Source organism: Electrona antarctica (assembly GCF_951216825.1).
Source record: "Electrona antarctica genome assembly, chromosome: 5".
Classification (NCBI taxonomy): domain Eukaryota; kingdom Metazoa; phylum Chordata; class Actinopteri; order Myctophiformes; family Myctophidae; genus Electrona; species Electrona antarctica.
Window position 1 is genome coordinate 24,597,296 of NC_136810.1, and position 15,614 is coordinate 24,612,909.

At 44.9% G+C, this 15,614-nt stretch overlaps 1 protein-coding gene across 2 annotated transcripts in view; it reads left to right on the forward strand.

Annotated features, from left to right (window-relative positions):
- Nucleotides 1-15,614, forward strand: part of prickle1a (prickle homolog 1a) — a 33,225-nt gene that overhangs the window by 7,969 nt on the left and 9,642 nt on the right. The window contains exons 1-2 of one of the 2 annotated variants that reach the window (XM_079500913.1): nucleotides 7,674-7,988; nucleotides 14,709-14,912. In XM_079500913.1, coding sequence (XP_079357039.1) covers nucleotides 14,724-14,912 — 189 coding nt within the window. In that variant the 5' untranslated portion in view covers nucleotides 7,674-7,988; nucleotides 14,709-14,723. Of the gene's footprint in view, nucleotides 1-7,673; nucleotides 7,989-14,708; nucleotides 14,913-15,614 lie in introns of those variants that run through there. The other variant, XM_079500914.1, reaches the window with a different exon arrangement.

A 15,614-nucleotide genomic window follows, 5' to 3' on the forward strand; every position in this document is an offset into this window, starting at 1 on the left:
TCAGCCAGCACTAAGTGTCCAGTGAGATGTCTCAGTCAGACTTGGGTTAAATAAAAGGAAGGCAGTGACTGACTTCTATAGTTGTTCCTCTTGCAGTGTAGTGTAGATCTCACTGTTCTGTGTCTGCCTTCTAGGAGGAGGTAAAAAAAAGAACTTAGGGACCGCTTTCTTTGGCCCCTGGTGGGAAACATTTTCATTTTCCAAAAAGAACATTAAAACATAAATGAAAAAAGTAATGGTTAAAATGGAGTTTGAAGTTACAATGGGTTTGTATAGGAAGCTAAAAATGAATGTGAAATATCTAGATACTGAATTGAGCAACTTAAAAACTGTCTGGGGTGTTCACAAAAACCTGAATAGATGATAAAACGGCCAAAAGTTGTTTTTGAAAGTGAAATATTTCATTAATACACATTTGTGACTGCCCCTTTCAACAGAGCAGAACATGATAAACATCTATGTAAAGCATTCAAACCAACTGTGGTGAAAACCAGTATAATAGGTAGTGAAGGTTGAAAACTGGGAACATCAGTATTTTAGAGATATTTGTCAGGGCTTTGCTTGAAACCGGGACAATTCAAGCGGGGATGTCTGGTCAGTGGTCACCGTATCTTTGGTAGCAGCCAGGACCACTGGGCCTCTGTTTCAATTCCTTTCTTTTACAGTTTTGTTTTATTGCCACCTTAATGACCGAGTCTAAATTGTGTCTAATTAAGAAAGGCTGGAAAGAAGCATCCCCACTTCCACGGTCGCCAGAGTTCGCTCTGTGCGGCGGCGCTGGAGCATGTGCTTAATTAGAGCGCTCTAAAGAAGACTGTAACGAAGTGCTTCTCCAGGAATGTTAATCATTAGTGGGATCCTGACTGAGCAGCTCCATAACTGTTCCAGAGTATTGTCAGATTCCACGGTTTGCCTTTTGAAGCCCCTCAACTTGAGGAAAACGCTTCCATGTGTGGGAATTGCCAGTCCCCCCCCCCCACCCCCCTCTCTCTCTCTATCTCTCTCTTCCTCTCTCTCTCTCTCTCTCTGTTTTACTGCATCCTCCTCTTCTTCTGCAACGACTTGCTCCGAGCGCTCACGCCCGAGTAGCGCCCGTTGCAAAATGGGGGGCGGTCCCACTCATGCCTCGTTTTTAGCTTGGGGCTAGAAATGCACAGGAAGATCATTCTGAGAGGGGGATAAACTGTTGAACTCGAAGGAAACTTTCAGAGGAAGGCACAGATGTGTGGGGTTGCAAAGGGTTTGCGTGTCAGACTTTTGCCAAGCAGAGGTCATACGCTGAAGTTCGGCACGGTGTCAAAGGTTATAGTGTTGAGGGTGCTTCACCTTGTGAACTTGGATGCTGTGGCAAAGTGGTGTTTCAACAGGAGCGCAACAGGCACATGCAATCCAGTGGTTCTCACATCTTTTTGAGTGGTGCAACCACTCCAAGGAACAGCAATGTCCCTATGTCCGTCCCTATGTTTAGAGTACCAACAGGGGGTGCTGTTGCACCACTCACTTCAGACTCACTTCAGATTTTTTCTGGAAATGGAACCAAATGGGCCTGTAAGCGAGTTTTTTATTCCTATGATGGGAGGGAATTTGGAGCGCTGTGATTGGTTGTCAGTGGAGTAGGAAGCGCTGGGCTGTGTTTTGGACCGCACACAAGTGTTTATGCCTACTAGTACTCTATGACTAGTACTAACCCTATCTCTAACTCTAACCTAAACATAACCGCAAGCAGGGGAGCAACGCACCCCTCACCAACCTTAATCCAAAAACTATTAACGTACCCCTCACCAACCTTAATCCAAAAACTATTAAAAAATCCGCGGTAGTAAAAGAGTAGTAAAACGAGCGCTCCTAAACCTGAGCTATCCTAGGAATAAAAAACTAGCGGCCTGTAAGGGTCCAAAGGGTCCATTTGGTTCCATTTGTACACTTTCAGGCCCCTTTTCCACCGGGATTGAACTGGTTCATTTATTTCCCCCGCCTAATAGTAAAGCAGTTGAGAGTGTTTCCACTGAAATTAATTGGTTCAGAACCCTAAAAGTTGGTTCGGATATCGGAACCGGAACAAAACAAATGGCAAATAGCATCAAGATGCAATGTGAAAAAGTAAATAATAAGAAAAAAGAAAAGAAAAATAGTTCAAAATGCATAACACGTTACATTGCATGTTTGGTAGGTTGTTTAGTAGGGTTTTTAATTTATGCAACTACAATTCAATTTACAATCCAAACATTTTATGTCCTTTATAATAGCAACAATGTCCGAACTGCATCTCGTGTTCAATCTGGTGCACAGTCTGTTTCAAATAACTTTATTGACGTCACAAACCAGTGGGTGTCCTGCCCAACATCAGGGTCTAAATTTCTCAACGGAAGAGTAGAGAGAGACCACCTCCAATGACTGCACTTCATATGCTATAGTTATATTGTATTAACAAACTCTAAGATACAGACTAGTTAAAATATAATTTTAATTATTGAAAGATCGTAACTTTAGAATGTGTCTATCATCTTAAGCCTTCCCAGTTTGTAGAAAGGAGTCTGTCAGTCCAAACACTTCAGTGTGAGTGTGTAGTGTAATGGGGTAGCACATTCATCCTGGGTCAGGTCTGTGTGGAGACTGCCACAAGGCTTTTGTGGGAGTTATAGTGTCCTCAAATAAAGGGGCTTCCTCCCTGTAACAGCCCCAGGAGCTGTGTCGCTCCACTTCCCATTGTTCCCCAATGAGGTCCTGCTTTTACAAGTGGGTGAGAGGGTGTCAAATTGAGGGTGAAATACGATGACCTGTCCCCCATCCGACATCATCTCAGCCATGTTTGGGGAAGCAGTGCTCTTGTGTTGTCTGAAGACACATAACATCCAGTGGGATGCTGACACACAGTGATTGTTTAACTGAGATGCGTCATGTATGACTGATTCATGCAATGTGTTAGGGGCCGGGCTGCCGCTTGGAGACTGTGCATGTCTTAAGTTACATTATCCATGCAGGAGGACACAATGGACTCAAATCGAGTCAAATAGAGAAGATTGCATAAGCATAATAGTAGTACAACAGTAAGTAAAGTAGATTAATTTCATATCTCAATTCTGCACGATTGGGAATTCCCGTGCTAACATCACCTTCTGAACAAAGTCCTATTTATTTGTATAACATAACACAATTAGAGGTTGTAATCCAATATTAAAGCCCAGAGAATTAGATAATTGTTTGCACTTTGAATGACCGTGGCAAGATACTTTCGAAATGAACCTATAATAGTGTGTTATAAGGTTTGTTTTGGAAGTATTCTGTTATATTGCTGCCATTGTGTAGGAAGCAAGTATGGATTTCAGTCTCGCTTGAAAAGTTCTGATGGAGCCAAAATCCAGTAAACCATGATCCCTATAGCGTCCCTGTTCTGGTGGACATTCAATGAAAACATTCAATGAAAACATTCAATGACGAATGATGATGTACAAGCTCACATGACACGTGTTGTGGTGCGACGCGTTCTGAGCTGGTAGATGGGCTATTTTCAGAGATTTGATATTGGGGGGAAAAAGGAGGGCACCAGACCCCTGGGGGATCCTCCTGACCAATGAAGTATAATAGAGTGGTTAACCATTCAATATGATGAAAATAATTGAATCGGTCCATATTAATGTCCATACTAGTGCCAAGTGTAAATAACTTCCCCTTAATTTTCATAGTTTCTGACAAAGCACGTTGAATGTGTTTTGTCAGAAACTGGGCATGGGTCTGTGCTCTGCCCTCAGCTGTCTCCGGGGTGTCAGTGTGAAACAGTAAAAGGGGTTATGTGAGGGTTATAAGGCTAACAAGCCCACGGTCTGACCTGGTTCTTTTTTTCCCCTTTTTTTTCTCTCTCTCAGCGCCAATCTAGCTAAGTCAATATCAATGCACTGACTGCTCCACCAGTTGACCTTTTACTCCTTCTTTCAAGGTGTAAAAGGGATTGTTATTACAGTAGAGTGATAGGACTTTATTGGCCATTATAACTGAGGCTTTTGTTTGGCCTGTGTTCTGCTAATACCCGCTGGCAGGTCATTTAAGCCTTGAGACAGGCCTCCTTTTTATGATAAGGTAGCTCACACACACCAGTGTGTGCTATTCTCAACAATGGCCCTCAATGACAGTAAATTGCTACAGACTGCAGGGCTGTTTAGGAGAGCCTGACCTTCCCTGAGCACCCTTTGCTGCCACTATTTACAGCATGTCTTAGGGCCTAGATTTGACTAATGCATGCAAAGGTTCATTAACCATGTGAAAGTCTTTGCACCCCTATTTTGGGGATGTGAATAAGATTGTATTTATTTTATTTATTTAGATTTTCTAAAAAAAAAATCTTTTCAAAATGTCATGTACAAGCTCACATGTTGCAATGCGACGTGTTGTGAGCTTGTATAGAGGGTATGCGTGTGACATTATCATCATACGGTCCGGAAGTTATGCGGGATTGCCTACTGAGTGGCAAAAACTACTTTCTGGCCTTGACAGCACATACATCCAAACAGAAAGGTCCTATTTGATTGCATTAAATTACTTTAAACAACATTGAATTCACTTTGTCACTCACTTTGCCACTCGATTTGCCACTCGATCTGCCATTCATTTTATGCATGTGCATACCCTCTATAGGCTATTGTTGGCTATCATCCCAGTAATCTGCACAGTAGAGTATTTCCTGACCACATGCGATATCATGGCTTGCTTGGTCATGGTTTCGTTTACGCTTTCAAGGACGAGTTTGGACCAGAGAGGAATGCAGCTTGATCATCTGCTTGTTTGCTCAGATGAGGACTATCCCTGTCCTGTCATTGTCAGGGCATGCTGGCCCACAGAGTACCTAGCGGCTAGTGCTGCTGCTGGGTGTGTTTTATAGCGGAGAGAAGGTGTAGACCAGGTGTGAGGTGCTGTTCAGGTCGTTGTAGCTATGACAGGGGGAATGGGCCATAAAGCTCCGTAAGGGCCAGATATTTACGGTTCATCTGGTGCTCTCTAAAGCCACTAGGGTCAGGGATGCACGGATTGTCCAACTTTATATTTCTCAACTATCTGAGGCGCACCTTGAACTGTGAAACCAGAGAGGCTCTCGCTACTACTAACAATAGACTGGTACAGTGTCGAAAGAAGAGTTACAGGATGTCATAGTCTTTGTTCTCTCCGTGTGGACATTCATGTGTTCTTTCTGGGTGTAGCAGAGCAAATTATGCTGAGAGTAAGTAAATGGTTGGATGCTTGAGTGATGCAAGAAGGTTTTCATTCATGTAGTTGAAGTTTAGCAAACAATAGGCCCTTGCCAAAGGCTGTTTTCAGATGTGGATTGTCTGTCTGTCTGTGGGTTTCGCAGATGGAGGTGGAAGTTGTTGATTCCGTTGGAACATGGAACGTTTCCTGTGTGACCGCTGGTTATTCAAACGTTCTTAAGTCACAATGCATGTCGTCTCTTTGAACTTACACAACCTGCTAGTCAACTTTTATCCACTCAACTAACTGTGAATGGAGGGTGAATTCAATTTCCCTCCATTCATTCCCAATTCAATTGGGAGCTACAAATGTGTCCTCATTAAGCAGTCCTGAACACAACAAGGAATCATTATGAGTACGGTTGGTTACAGTCATGCTGGCTTTGCCAGGTTGGCTTTCCAACTTTTGATAGTAAGTTAATTTTTCACCATCACATTATATTTGTTGTATGCCCCCCCAGGCAGGATGCCCAGTTGTCCCACCCCTTTAACACTTGCTAATGGGGTGGGCCACTGAGTCTTTTGGACCAGCACAAAAGGCTTGTGGTTTGTACTGGGATCTGTTGTGAAGGGGCCTTCCTGCTCTGGCCTTGGTTGCTACTTGCTACAAAGTCTTTGTCCACAGTCTACTCTACACAAACACACGCATGCACCAAAGCACACGCACGTGCGCACACACAAGCACATGGATCATAGAACCTACTGAGGTCATTTCCACCAAATTAAACATCTGCTGAAGTGTTAATAAAGGAAGCGGTTCTTCTAACCATTTAACAGATTCCCGGTTTCCTAATAAAATGTTGTACTGTACGATGTGCATAAACCCTCTATACTACAGCCAAACTTAGAACTGAAAAGGTTAAGCTTGACTTTTCTCCGAGACACATTAATTCTCAGGGACTCTATAAACAGGTCCCTTGGGGATAGGGAGAAAGTAACACTGTGACATTGTAACTAAGCCCACCACAAAGCAAGCTAAAGGTCCAGAGTTTGACACAAACTTAGGGTGACCCTTATTTTCAAAATAATAGGCTATCTACAAGCTCACAACGGGCCGCGATGCAACATGTGAGCTTGTAGAAAATTATTTTAGCACTTATCCCACCCACCCCCGCCTTTATTTTATTTTTTATTTTTTTTGCACAATACGGTTCGGTTCGGTGTGGTTCTGCTGGTGTTTCCACCCCAGCCTGGTTCGGTTGTGAATCGAACTTAACTGTGCTGAACCGTGCTCAGTGATCAGCCTTGAATTTCCTTCCAGGCTGTCTCAATTCTGACTGCACAGAACATATCATAATAAACTAAGTGTTATTTTAATTGTGGTGAAAATCAGTACAGTTTGGCAGTTGAAAACTGGGACATTTTAGTGTTTTACAGACATTTCCGGCCAAAGCCGGGACGTCTGGTCACCGCACTCCATAAACAGGTCCTTGGGGACTAACAGGGAGAAAGTAACACTTTGACATTGTAACTAAGCCGCCCACCACAAAACAAGCTAAACTGTCCAGAGTTTGACCCGAATTGGTCGCGTTTTTGTTTTCTGAGGCAACAGGAAGGGCCTCACCTTCTGACATTCCTTCGGAGTTGAAGGAGAGGGAAAGGTCAACTCACTGACCACTGGGTGACTACACCGTGAAATCGAGAGTGTTCATTTAACTCAGAGATAAATTTGCACTCAGGATTTGACTGCGTTTTGACATCCAGGTATTGGTGGTGGAGCTAATCTGGCGTGTCAACGATTATTATGTATTGTATGTTGTTCCATGTTTCCAATAAATGTGCACAGATGTTCAGGCTATTATTTGCAAGTTGTTGGGACGCTACGCTATACATGCACCGTATCAGAGAGAGGCACTTGAGATCAGCTGAGATCAGAGTTCAAAGCTTTTACCCATCATTCTGTCAGGCAGCTGCCGACACAGTTTCCTAGTGGAAGGAACTGCTTTGCATAGATTTTGTCTGATTTCCATACGCAAAACGGCCTGTAGATTGCACAGATAGCCGGTGTCTTTGGAACAGACCTGGGGGCTTGTTTGAAACTGTTGATAGCATGATAGGAACAAACAATAATCATATTTTGGCTCACAAAGCCAAGGTCGAGGTCACATCGTTGAGCAGTGGATAGAGAGGAATGTCATATGAAGGCTGTTGTGGATACAGAGGTGGTCAATGTGGTAAAAGCAAGATGTGGCATCGCTCATGTGGTCCTTAAAGCACTTAAGCGCAGTTCCTGCATCCTCCAGTCTTACTGATGGTTCTCATTTTGGGACTCTGTTTGAAGTGCGAGGGGAGGATCTCAAGAGAGGAGACGCCTTGCCCTGCCATGTCCTGCCCTGACTGGCTGGGCTGAGGTTAATGGGCTGGACTGGGAGTTTGGGGTGGGAGGGTGAGAGAGAGAGAGAGGGGTGGAATAACCAGCCATCTGGTTGTGGGCTCCTCCACACAGTCCACACAAACACACACACACTCACTCACACACCCTCTCAGACACTCTCCCACGCACTCAGACTGACACACACACACACACATCCTTGGGTTGTTACAGTCTGGGCTTTGATATGGGTTGCAGTTGTGCCCAGAGATCTGCTAGAGGAGCCCGTGTGCTGCCATTCTGGACTTAGAGAGAAAAGGATAAGGCAGGCTGAGAGACATGGAGCCAGGAGCCTGGAACACAATCTAGGACTGGCTATCGTGGTGGTGGTGATAAGACCCCGTTTTCAGATCGCCTCAGGAGCCCCCCCCTGCACGGAGGTAAGACCACCGAGCGAACAGGGGAGCTGGTTAAGGGAAATGTACTGTAGTCTGGTTTCCAGGCAGTGGAATGTCACTTGAGATGTGGATGTGTTGTCAAATAATTGACTGAATTGTCCTTTGATACTAAATTAATGAGCATGTATAATGCAGATTTGTTTTTTCAGGTTAACTTGTTATTATATTTTATATGAATCTTTGATAATGTAGAATGTCCCTAGTCTAGAGGTTTCTAACAGGGGTAAGGGTATTCATCAGGAGTTATGCGATTCACGTAAAGACCCACGATGCGGCCTGCCATATCATTAAAGTAAAGCATTAGATGGAACTCTCTCTGCACTGCAGTTCAGCTTCTGAACCAGACTTGGCTCAAAACCAGTTCTTCAAAAGCTTTTTCCTTGTAGCCCTTTCTGAGATGGACTGAAGTGAAGGGTGCCACAACTAACTACAAAAGAGCTGATTTAAGATCACCTCTACAGCCTGACCACAGATGTGCTGTGTGCGCGTGCGTGTGTGCACGTGTGTGTGTGTGTGTGTGTGTGTGTGTGTGTGTGTGTGTGTGTGTGTACTGTGTGTGTGTGTGTGTGTGTGTGTGTGTGTGTGTGTGTGTGTGTGCTTTGAATGCAGTGGGATACAGACTATACTATTTGATGTCAGCTATGTGACAGCCCGGCAACATGTGTCGGGGTGCAGGTTAGGACAGTGAGTGCAAGGAGGTGGTCTCTCTCTCTCGCTCTCTGCGTAGCTCTCTGTATGTCACTCTCCCATCCATTTGGTGTTGGATAAACACCCTCCCATATAGCACCTCAACACATAAGCATAAGCTCTTGTATGTTTCTGTTAAATTACGCTGGCATTGTTGTAGTCATGCTGTCAAACCATTTGTTCTGGAAAGGAACCATGAATGAATGACGTGGTACTTTAGTTTTAGGATATCACATTTCGCTAGACTTCTGGATTAAATCAATGAAGTTCAAGGTGTAATAAATACTGATTTACTGTGGTTATTTCACATGAGGCAGTTTAGTCACAAAGTGTCGCTCAGATCTAATCTGCTTTGTCACATGATGACGTATCTAGAATGCCCTCTACAATAGTTATTTGCACGGGGTATAAACATGCCGTATTGCAGAAGGCTGATAATTTGACTACGAGTTAGAATTTACTGTGTATTTCTTAAGCTGAGAAATATCTTCTTTTTTTTTTGGTGAAAAACAGACTCGACAGAGCTCTGAAAAGTGCAGACTTTGAACAGAATATCTTGTTTTCTCTTCAAGTAGAGCCTATCCTACACGGGCCAGGCTAGTGTGAGCCAAGTAAAACATGTTGGGCTGGTCCGGACTGACAGAGAGCACTGTGTTGGCCTGCGTGCATGTCCATCAACCATTTCCTAGTGGAATAGAGACAGTAATTCAGACCAGGAGCTGCTTATTTTTCCTGTTCGCGTCTCAAGGGCTGTTAATCCATGGCTCCAATGTCTGGATTTGTAAGAGGGCTCTGGTTATAAGTCTGGTCAAATACGCTTTAAAAATGTCACTGTATTTTTTTTGCCTGAATACAAGGCCCAGCAAGAGGCCTGGTACAGTGTTGAATGACCTCACAGACAGGACAAAATCAGTAAACATCACATTTTCTTTGGACAGTCAACATGAAATGGTTTTGTTAATTTGCTTCAATTCTTTTTCAAAAATGTTCAGATAGAAATAGGGTTTAAGTGCATAACAAGCTTGTTATACATTATCTTTTTCAAAAACAGGACAACAGAAAATAATTTGAGCGTAAGTTAGACTTACAGAACTATATGTTTATTATTTATTTAGCACATGACCTCTTCATATTGCACATATAAGCTGGTGAATCCTTGCGGCACATCAATTTATATCTATCCATTAAACCACTTGAAACCTATTCTACCTAGTATCCCTATTCTGGGCAAAAAAACGTTTGGCCAAAAATAGGTGAACATTCAGCAAAAAGCTGCTGATCTATTTTTGGCAGAGAAATGTAGTGTAGATTGATAAAAGGAGGGGGCCTAGGCTAGTATATACCCAGGGGGGCTCCAGCCAACAAAGTGTATAGGTTTAGCTTTTTAAAGTAGATCCACATGCCTTGTTGATCTTTGATCCATCGATACTTGACGTACAATTTCCTTTCTTTTGTAGAGCCATATGAACATTTTCATTTTTCATGCCACGCCAGTTATCTCATTATTATGGTCTTGATCTGATATCAACCCCTGTCATCTCTGCTCCTCCATTCCTCTTAAACTCTGTGCCCCCTCCCCCCCACCCCTTCCCCCATCCACCCCCCTGCCTCCCTCCCCCGTCCCTCTGGCTGTCTGTGGGCAGATCAGTCAGATATGCAGGCTACAGAGAGCTCCCAAAGCCATGTTAACAAGCACCTTTACAAAAGAGAGAGGGGTTGTTAAACATTCAGTACCGCAGGGGTTAGGCCAGTGTGTGGGTGGAGGAGGGCTATGGGGGGAGGTGGGGGGGTTGTGCGGCAGAGGCAGTTAATACGCTAAACTAAAACATTGGTCCCTTGTTGCAGAAGCAGAACTTTGAAAAAGCCAGAGCAAAAAGAAAAAAAGTGACGAGTCACAATGTGGCCGGTGGTGAGTCAATATTCATACCGTGGTTAAGTTAGTTGTATATGAATGGTTCTGGCACCCAGGAGGTTAAGGAAGTTGACTTTGAGGAAATGACCCGGTGCACATGTGGAGGGGGAAATTAGCATACTAGCAGATGTGTGTGTGTGTGTGTGTGTGTGTGTGTGTGTGTGTGTGTGTGTGTGTGTGTGTGTGTGTGTGTGTGTGTGTGTGTGTGTGTGTGTGTGTGTGTGTGTGTGTGTGTGTGTGTGTGTGTGTGTGTGTGTGTGTGTGTGTGTGTGTGTGTGTGTGTGTGTGTGTGTGTGTGTGTGTGTGTGTGTGTGTGTGTGTGTGTGTGTGTGAGTGAGAGAGAGAGATTGAGCAGTGGTTTATATCCTGTATTCCACTTTGTAGATTTGGCTTCAAATCGAGCCAGGCATTCCTCTGAGTCAGGTTTGGCGGGTGTGTGACATCATCGAGGAGACTTGGCCGACATGTGAAAGTGAACATCTTTATAGCAAATGTAGCGCACGTGGTGGTGCAGCGTGTGCGTGTGTGTGTGTGTGTGTGTGTGTGTGTGTGTGTGTGTGTGTGTGTGTGTGTGTGTGTGTGTGTGTGTGTGTGTGTGTGTGTGTGTGTGTGTGTGTGCCTGAATAACAGTCAGTCTCTTGGCTCCTCCTTACTGAACCTGCCTATAGTTATCTATAGCTATCTCTCCCATGTGAAACCGCCCTCAAAACAAGGCCGCATTTTTGCTGGGTTATTTCGGTTTCCCATTTGCAAGTCAATGGATGTGAATAGAACAGTGTCTAATTTCTCGCCCCTCTTGCTCATCTGAAGACAGGTTATCTGGCTTTGTGGGCTTTTAAGTGTCATGAATGTGTAGATAACAGACCACATCTTCCAAGAGGAAGAAGACCCAGAGAAAGAGAGATAAACAGGCTCCTGATGGAACAAGCCCTTAGTTGATTCACACACAAAGGTGCCTTTGTTTCGGGCATCACAGGCCTTTTAATGGGAGGTGTCATAAGCCAACGCGCCTGACTTAACGCTTTGTGGGCAACAGCGCATTCATGAGTCACTGAGCGGCCCCAGAGATTTGCCTCCGCCGCTATCCATCACGCTGGTGTCCCGAGGAACTCAACGAGAGAGAGTTGGCAGGCTGTGCTTGAGAGGACACCAGTTGTCATGAGATATGGTGCCGGGCGGGTGTGCAGCGGCCTGCCTTGTCCTTGAGGGATATGAGTTGGTATGAATAGCTGGTGTCTGGCCTGCCATGCCATGTTGTTGTGTTGTGGTGCTTGGTAGTTAATCATTCCACAGGGGGCTACTCTGGCACGCTGCGTGCTATACTACAGTATCTCTGAAAGAGTTGTCGCTTAATGAGAAACAGGGTGCTGAAACGTACAGCTGACTGACACCCCCCGGTCAGTGGCCTTGGCCAGGGTGTTTGTGTGTGTGTGTGTGTAGTGTACTCCTTAGTATACGTATTGAACCGCAGTGGACTGTGTCCCTATTCCGGGCATGTCATCATAGGCAAACATTCTGCGGAAATATAGGCGGACATTTGACGAAAATAGACGATCTACAAGCTCACAACACATTGCAATGCGATACAACACTGAGCTTGTAGATCAGCTATTTTCGGGGATTAAAAAAAAGGAGGGGACTAAGTATAGAGCCCTGGGTGGGTTTAAGTGGTTAAATGTAGCCAAAAGGTTTGGGGCATGAATGAAGGTTTAAGGTTCAAGGTTGTATTTTATTGTTACATCTTGTGTACAGGTACATAAGAGTAAAACTTATTTTTGTTTGGCTTCCTTACAGACAATGCAGCAGCATATAGATAGCATAACATTCAAACAACAACAAAAGCACAGCAAGCACAGAAAACAAGAATAATGAGTGCAAGAAAGAGCAATCAAAGTGTAAAAATAATAGTAACATATGTACATGTGCATGTTTTCCCTGTAGTAGCAAAGTTAGGTAAACTTTATGTGAACAGCTTCACAGTAGGTTATGTTCCATATATATACAACACAATTTAGTTTGAGAAGGGGAGAATTCATTCCCATTCATTGAGAATGAATGGGAATGCATGGTTTTAGCTATCTTTAAATGTATCACCACAGTATCGTGTTGTTCACGCAATAGTGTGTGCTTGCATGCATTATGCGCGTCCATGTGTCCTTCGGTGTAAATGAACACATTCCCTCTATGCGCGCATGGGAGCCGTGCGCTCCCAGGGACCCGTGCATGTATTACATTCCAGGGGAGAGCGCAGCTTTTCAGGAGCCTCTACTGTCCTGCGTTCTTCAAAGGCTGCAGTCAAGTGTGGTGGGTTTTCTCAGCTGTCTCCCCACAGCCCTGTGTGCCCTCACTGGCCATTGGGGGGTGGGGGGTGGGGGTAGGGTGAAAAGGCCAGGCTTCTGGTCACTAGCCGGGCTCCCATTTGATCTCAGTCAGAGCCCCTGGTCCATGAGAGATGACCACAACTGGACACACATTCATCGTGACTTTTTGAACCAAACACTTGCCACCTATTTGAATGAAGAGGCTTAGAAGACAGTCTGTTTTGGATGAACATGGACAGAAGTTTATTTTAGATTACACAGGCCCTGAACACATCCAAAGGGCTCCCTTTTTCTTGCCCAAGCCAGTGATGCCACGTTGCAGACGAGGTGTACACATACTTAAAATGTCCAAACCTACTGTATGTGTCCTAGCTCTTGGACAGTGATCTGCTGATGTGACAGGCATGTCACATGGCCTTTTCATTAAACACAGCCTAATTGCTCCCTGTAATCTTTGTCAAGTGTGTGAATGTTGCACAAAAACATGCTGTTGGTGTGTGGGCCCCATCTAACGTAGGTCAGCACTGTGCCAGACCGCCGGTCTTTGATCTCTCTCTGCCACATTTTCATCCCCCCATTCTGCTGTCAGTGTCCAGCAGAGTGTGAGTCGACCCCATCCGTCCACCCGTTCCGTTCGTCCCTCAATCCATAGCCTCCCTCCCTCCCTCCCTCCTTCACCTGTTTGGCATTGGTCTATCTGTCCAGAAGATGAAAGGATGATCAGACATTCGGCCGCGACAGGTTGGAAAACAAACAGCTCCAAGGGAAAGAAAGAGAAGAGAGGGGAGATGAAGGGAGGGAGCAGGCTTGTGGACATTCCCCATATGGCTGTCTTATCCACAGGGTGTATGTTTTCCCTGTGGCCTGGCCCGTGTTTACACAGAGCTCCGGCTCCGATGATCAAGCCGTCATCATTTCCCACGTGTTCCAAGGCCCTCCAGGGAGACCCCTGCGTAGCACCTCAGTGGAATAAAAAATGATTGCTCACCCGGACATGTGCGGTGCAGAAAAGGTGAAACCTTGAAGCGATGACTGGCCAACGTCTGGCGTTGCTCTTTCGCGTGTTGAGGGAAAACCAAATTACAGCATGCGGAAAGAATGCGGCGTCTATTCCATCATAGCCCGAGACGTTGCACATAAATCTGTGCGTTTCTGCATTTACTGTATAATCATGAGTGGTAAGCTGCTTGTTATTTGTCACTAAAACAAGTCCAGACTTCACCTCGAGAAGCTTCTGGAATTTCCTAATGGCCCTTAAAACCCTCAGCAAAAGCCACTTGAAGGGGACAGATGGGTGACATCTCGCCACAGTGGAAGGGAAAGGGTTACAGTTCCCATTATGAGTGTCTTTAAATGGGAGAGTGGTCACTGGGGACCCCAGAAAGGCTTGCTCAGATACGGGCGCACAGGAGGGGCTTTGCCCACATGAAATATGCAGGACAGAGCTGGTGGTGTGATTCAGCTGGTGGTGATGGGAAGGCAGCCAGTAGAAATGCATGAGACAGCGTGACGATAGCACCGTGCGGGAGATTAGTCTTGTGTAATCATTCGTTAGCTCTTTTTTCCCCTCCGCCCTGTATGCTGCTAACTATGCCTCCTCGGCTCCTCCGGTCTCTGTCCATTCATTCTCGCCCTGCCTTCCCATCGCATATCTGCCCATGTCGTAGAATTATGATTTCCAGATTCCACACCCTCCCTCGCGATGATGCATTTTGTTCATTCTCTTTCCCCCCCTGTGTCTCCCTTCCTCTCTCTCTCTCCTCGTCCTTCCCCTCCATCCAGTAGAAGGAGCGTCTGATGAGCCTGGACGGTGTGACCGTGGCGGCAGCAGGTTACCAAGGTGGGGCGCGCCAGCGCGACGCGGCGATGGAGCAGAAAGTCAGCAAGCTGACCTTCGGTTTCCAGCGCAGCTCCACCTCCGATGATGACTCGGGCTGCGCCCTGGAGGAGTATGCCTGGGTCCCACCTGGACTCAGACCTGAACAGGTGAGTCACACGTCAGTGTTCAGTGTTTCCCCACACATAGGGGCATGATCCTATTTGGAGTCGCGGGCCAGGTTTTTTTATGGGTTACGACGGGTAAATAACCAGTTTTTTCTAAACCTTTTCTACAACAAATGTTTAAAAAGAATTTTCAGAAAAGTACAAAGAAAATCGAAAATTAAAAGTGTTCAAACATTAAAAAAAAGTTACAAAAGTTTGGGAATACTTGATCTAGGTGTTTTCCAGGCAAACTGACACCTCTTTGTGTAGCAGCTAGATAGTGTTGTGCAGGTCAGCTCAGTTGTATGTTTTTATATGAATATTAAAAAGTGATACCAATAAATAAGAACTTAAAATGTATACTATGTTACATTATGGTACATTGATCCAAGGTGGAACACAATCGATAGAAATGATCTGAAAATTCCCACCCAGCTGACCGCATAACAAGTGATCCACAAAGGGTTGAGAATGAGATTGAGAACCACTGTATTAGACTGTTTGTTTGGTGTCTGTTCTTTAGTTTTTCTGTGCTTTTACAAATAGTTAAACAAACTACATATTGCTGCAATTAATTGGAGGAGCTACAGTGACGCTATGGTGTATATACTACTCCTGATTGAGGATAAAAACAGCCATGACCTGATTCTAACTCCCCACTTCCCTGGCCCAGATAAAGGCTATTTAGCACATTCATGAATAACA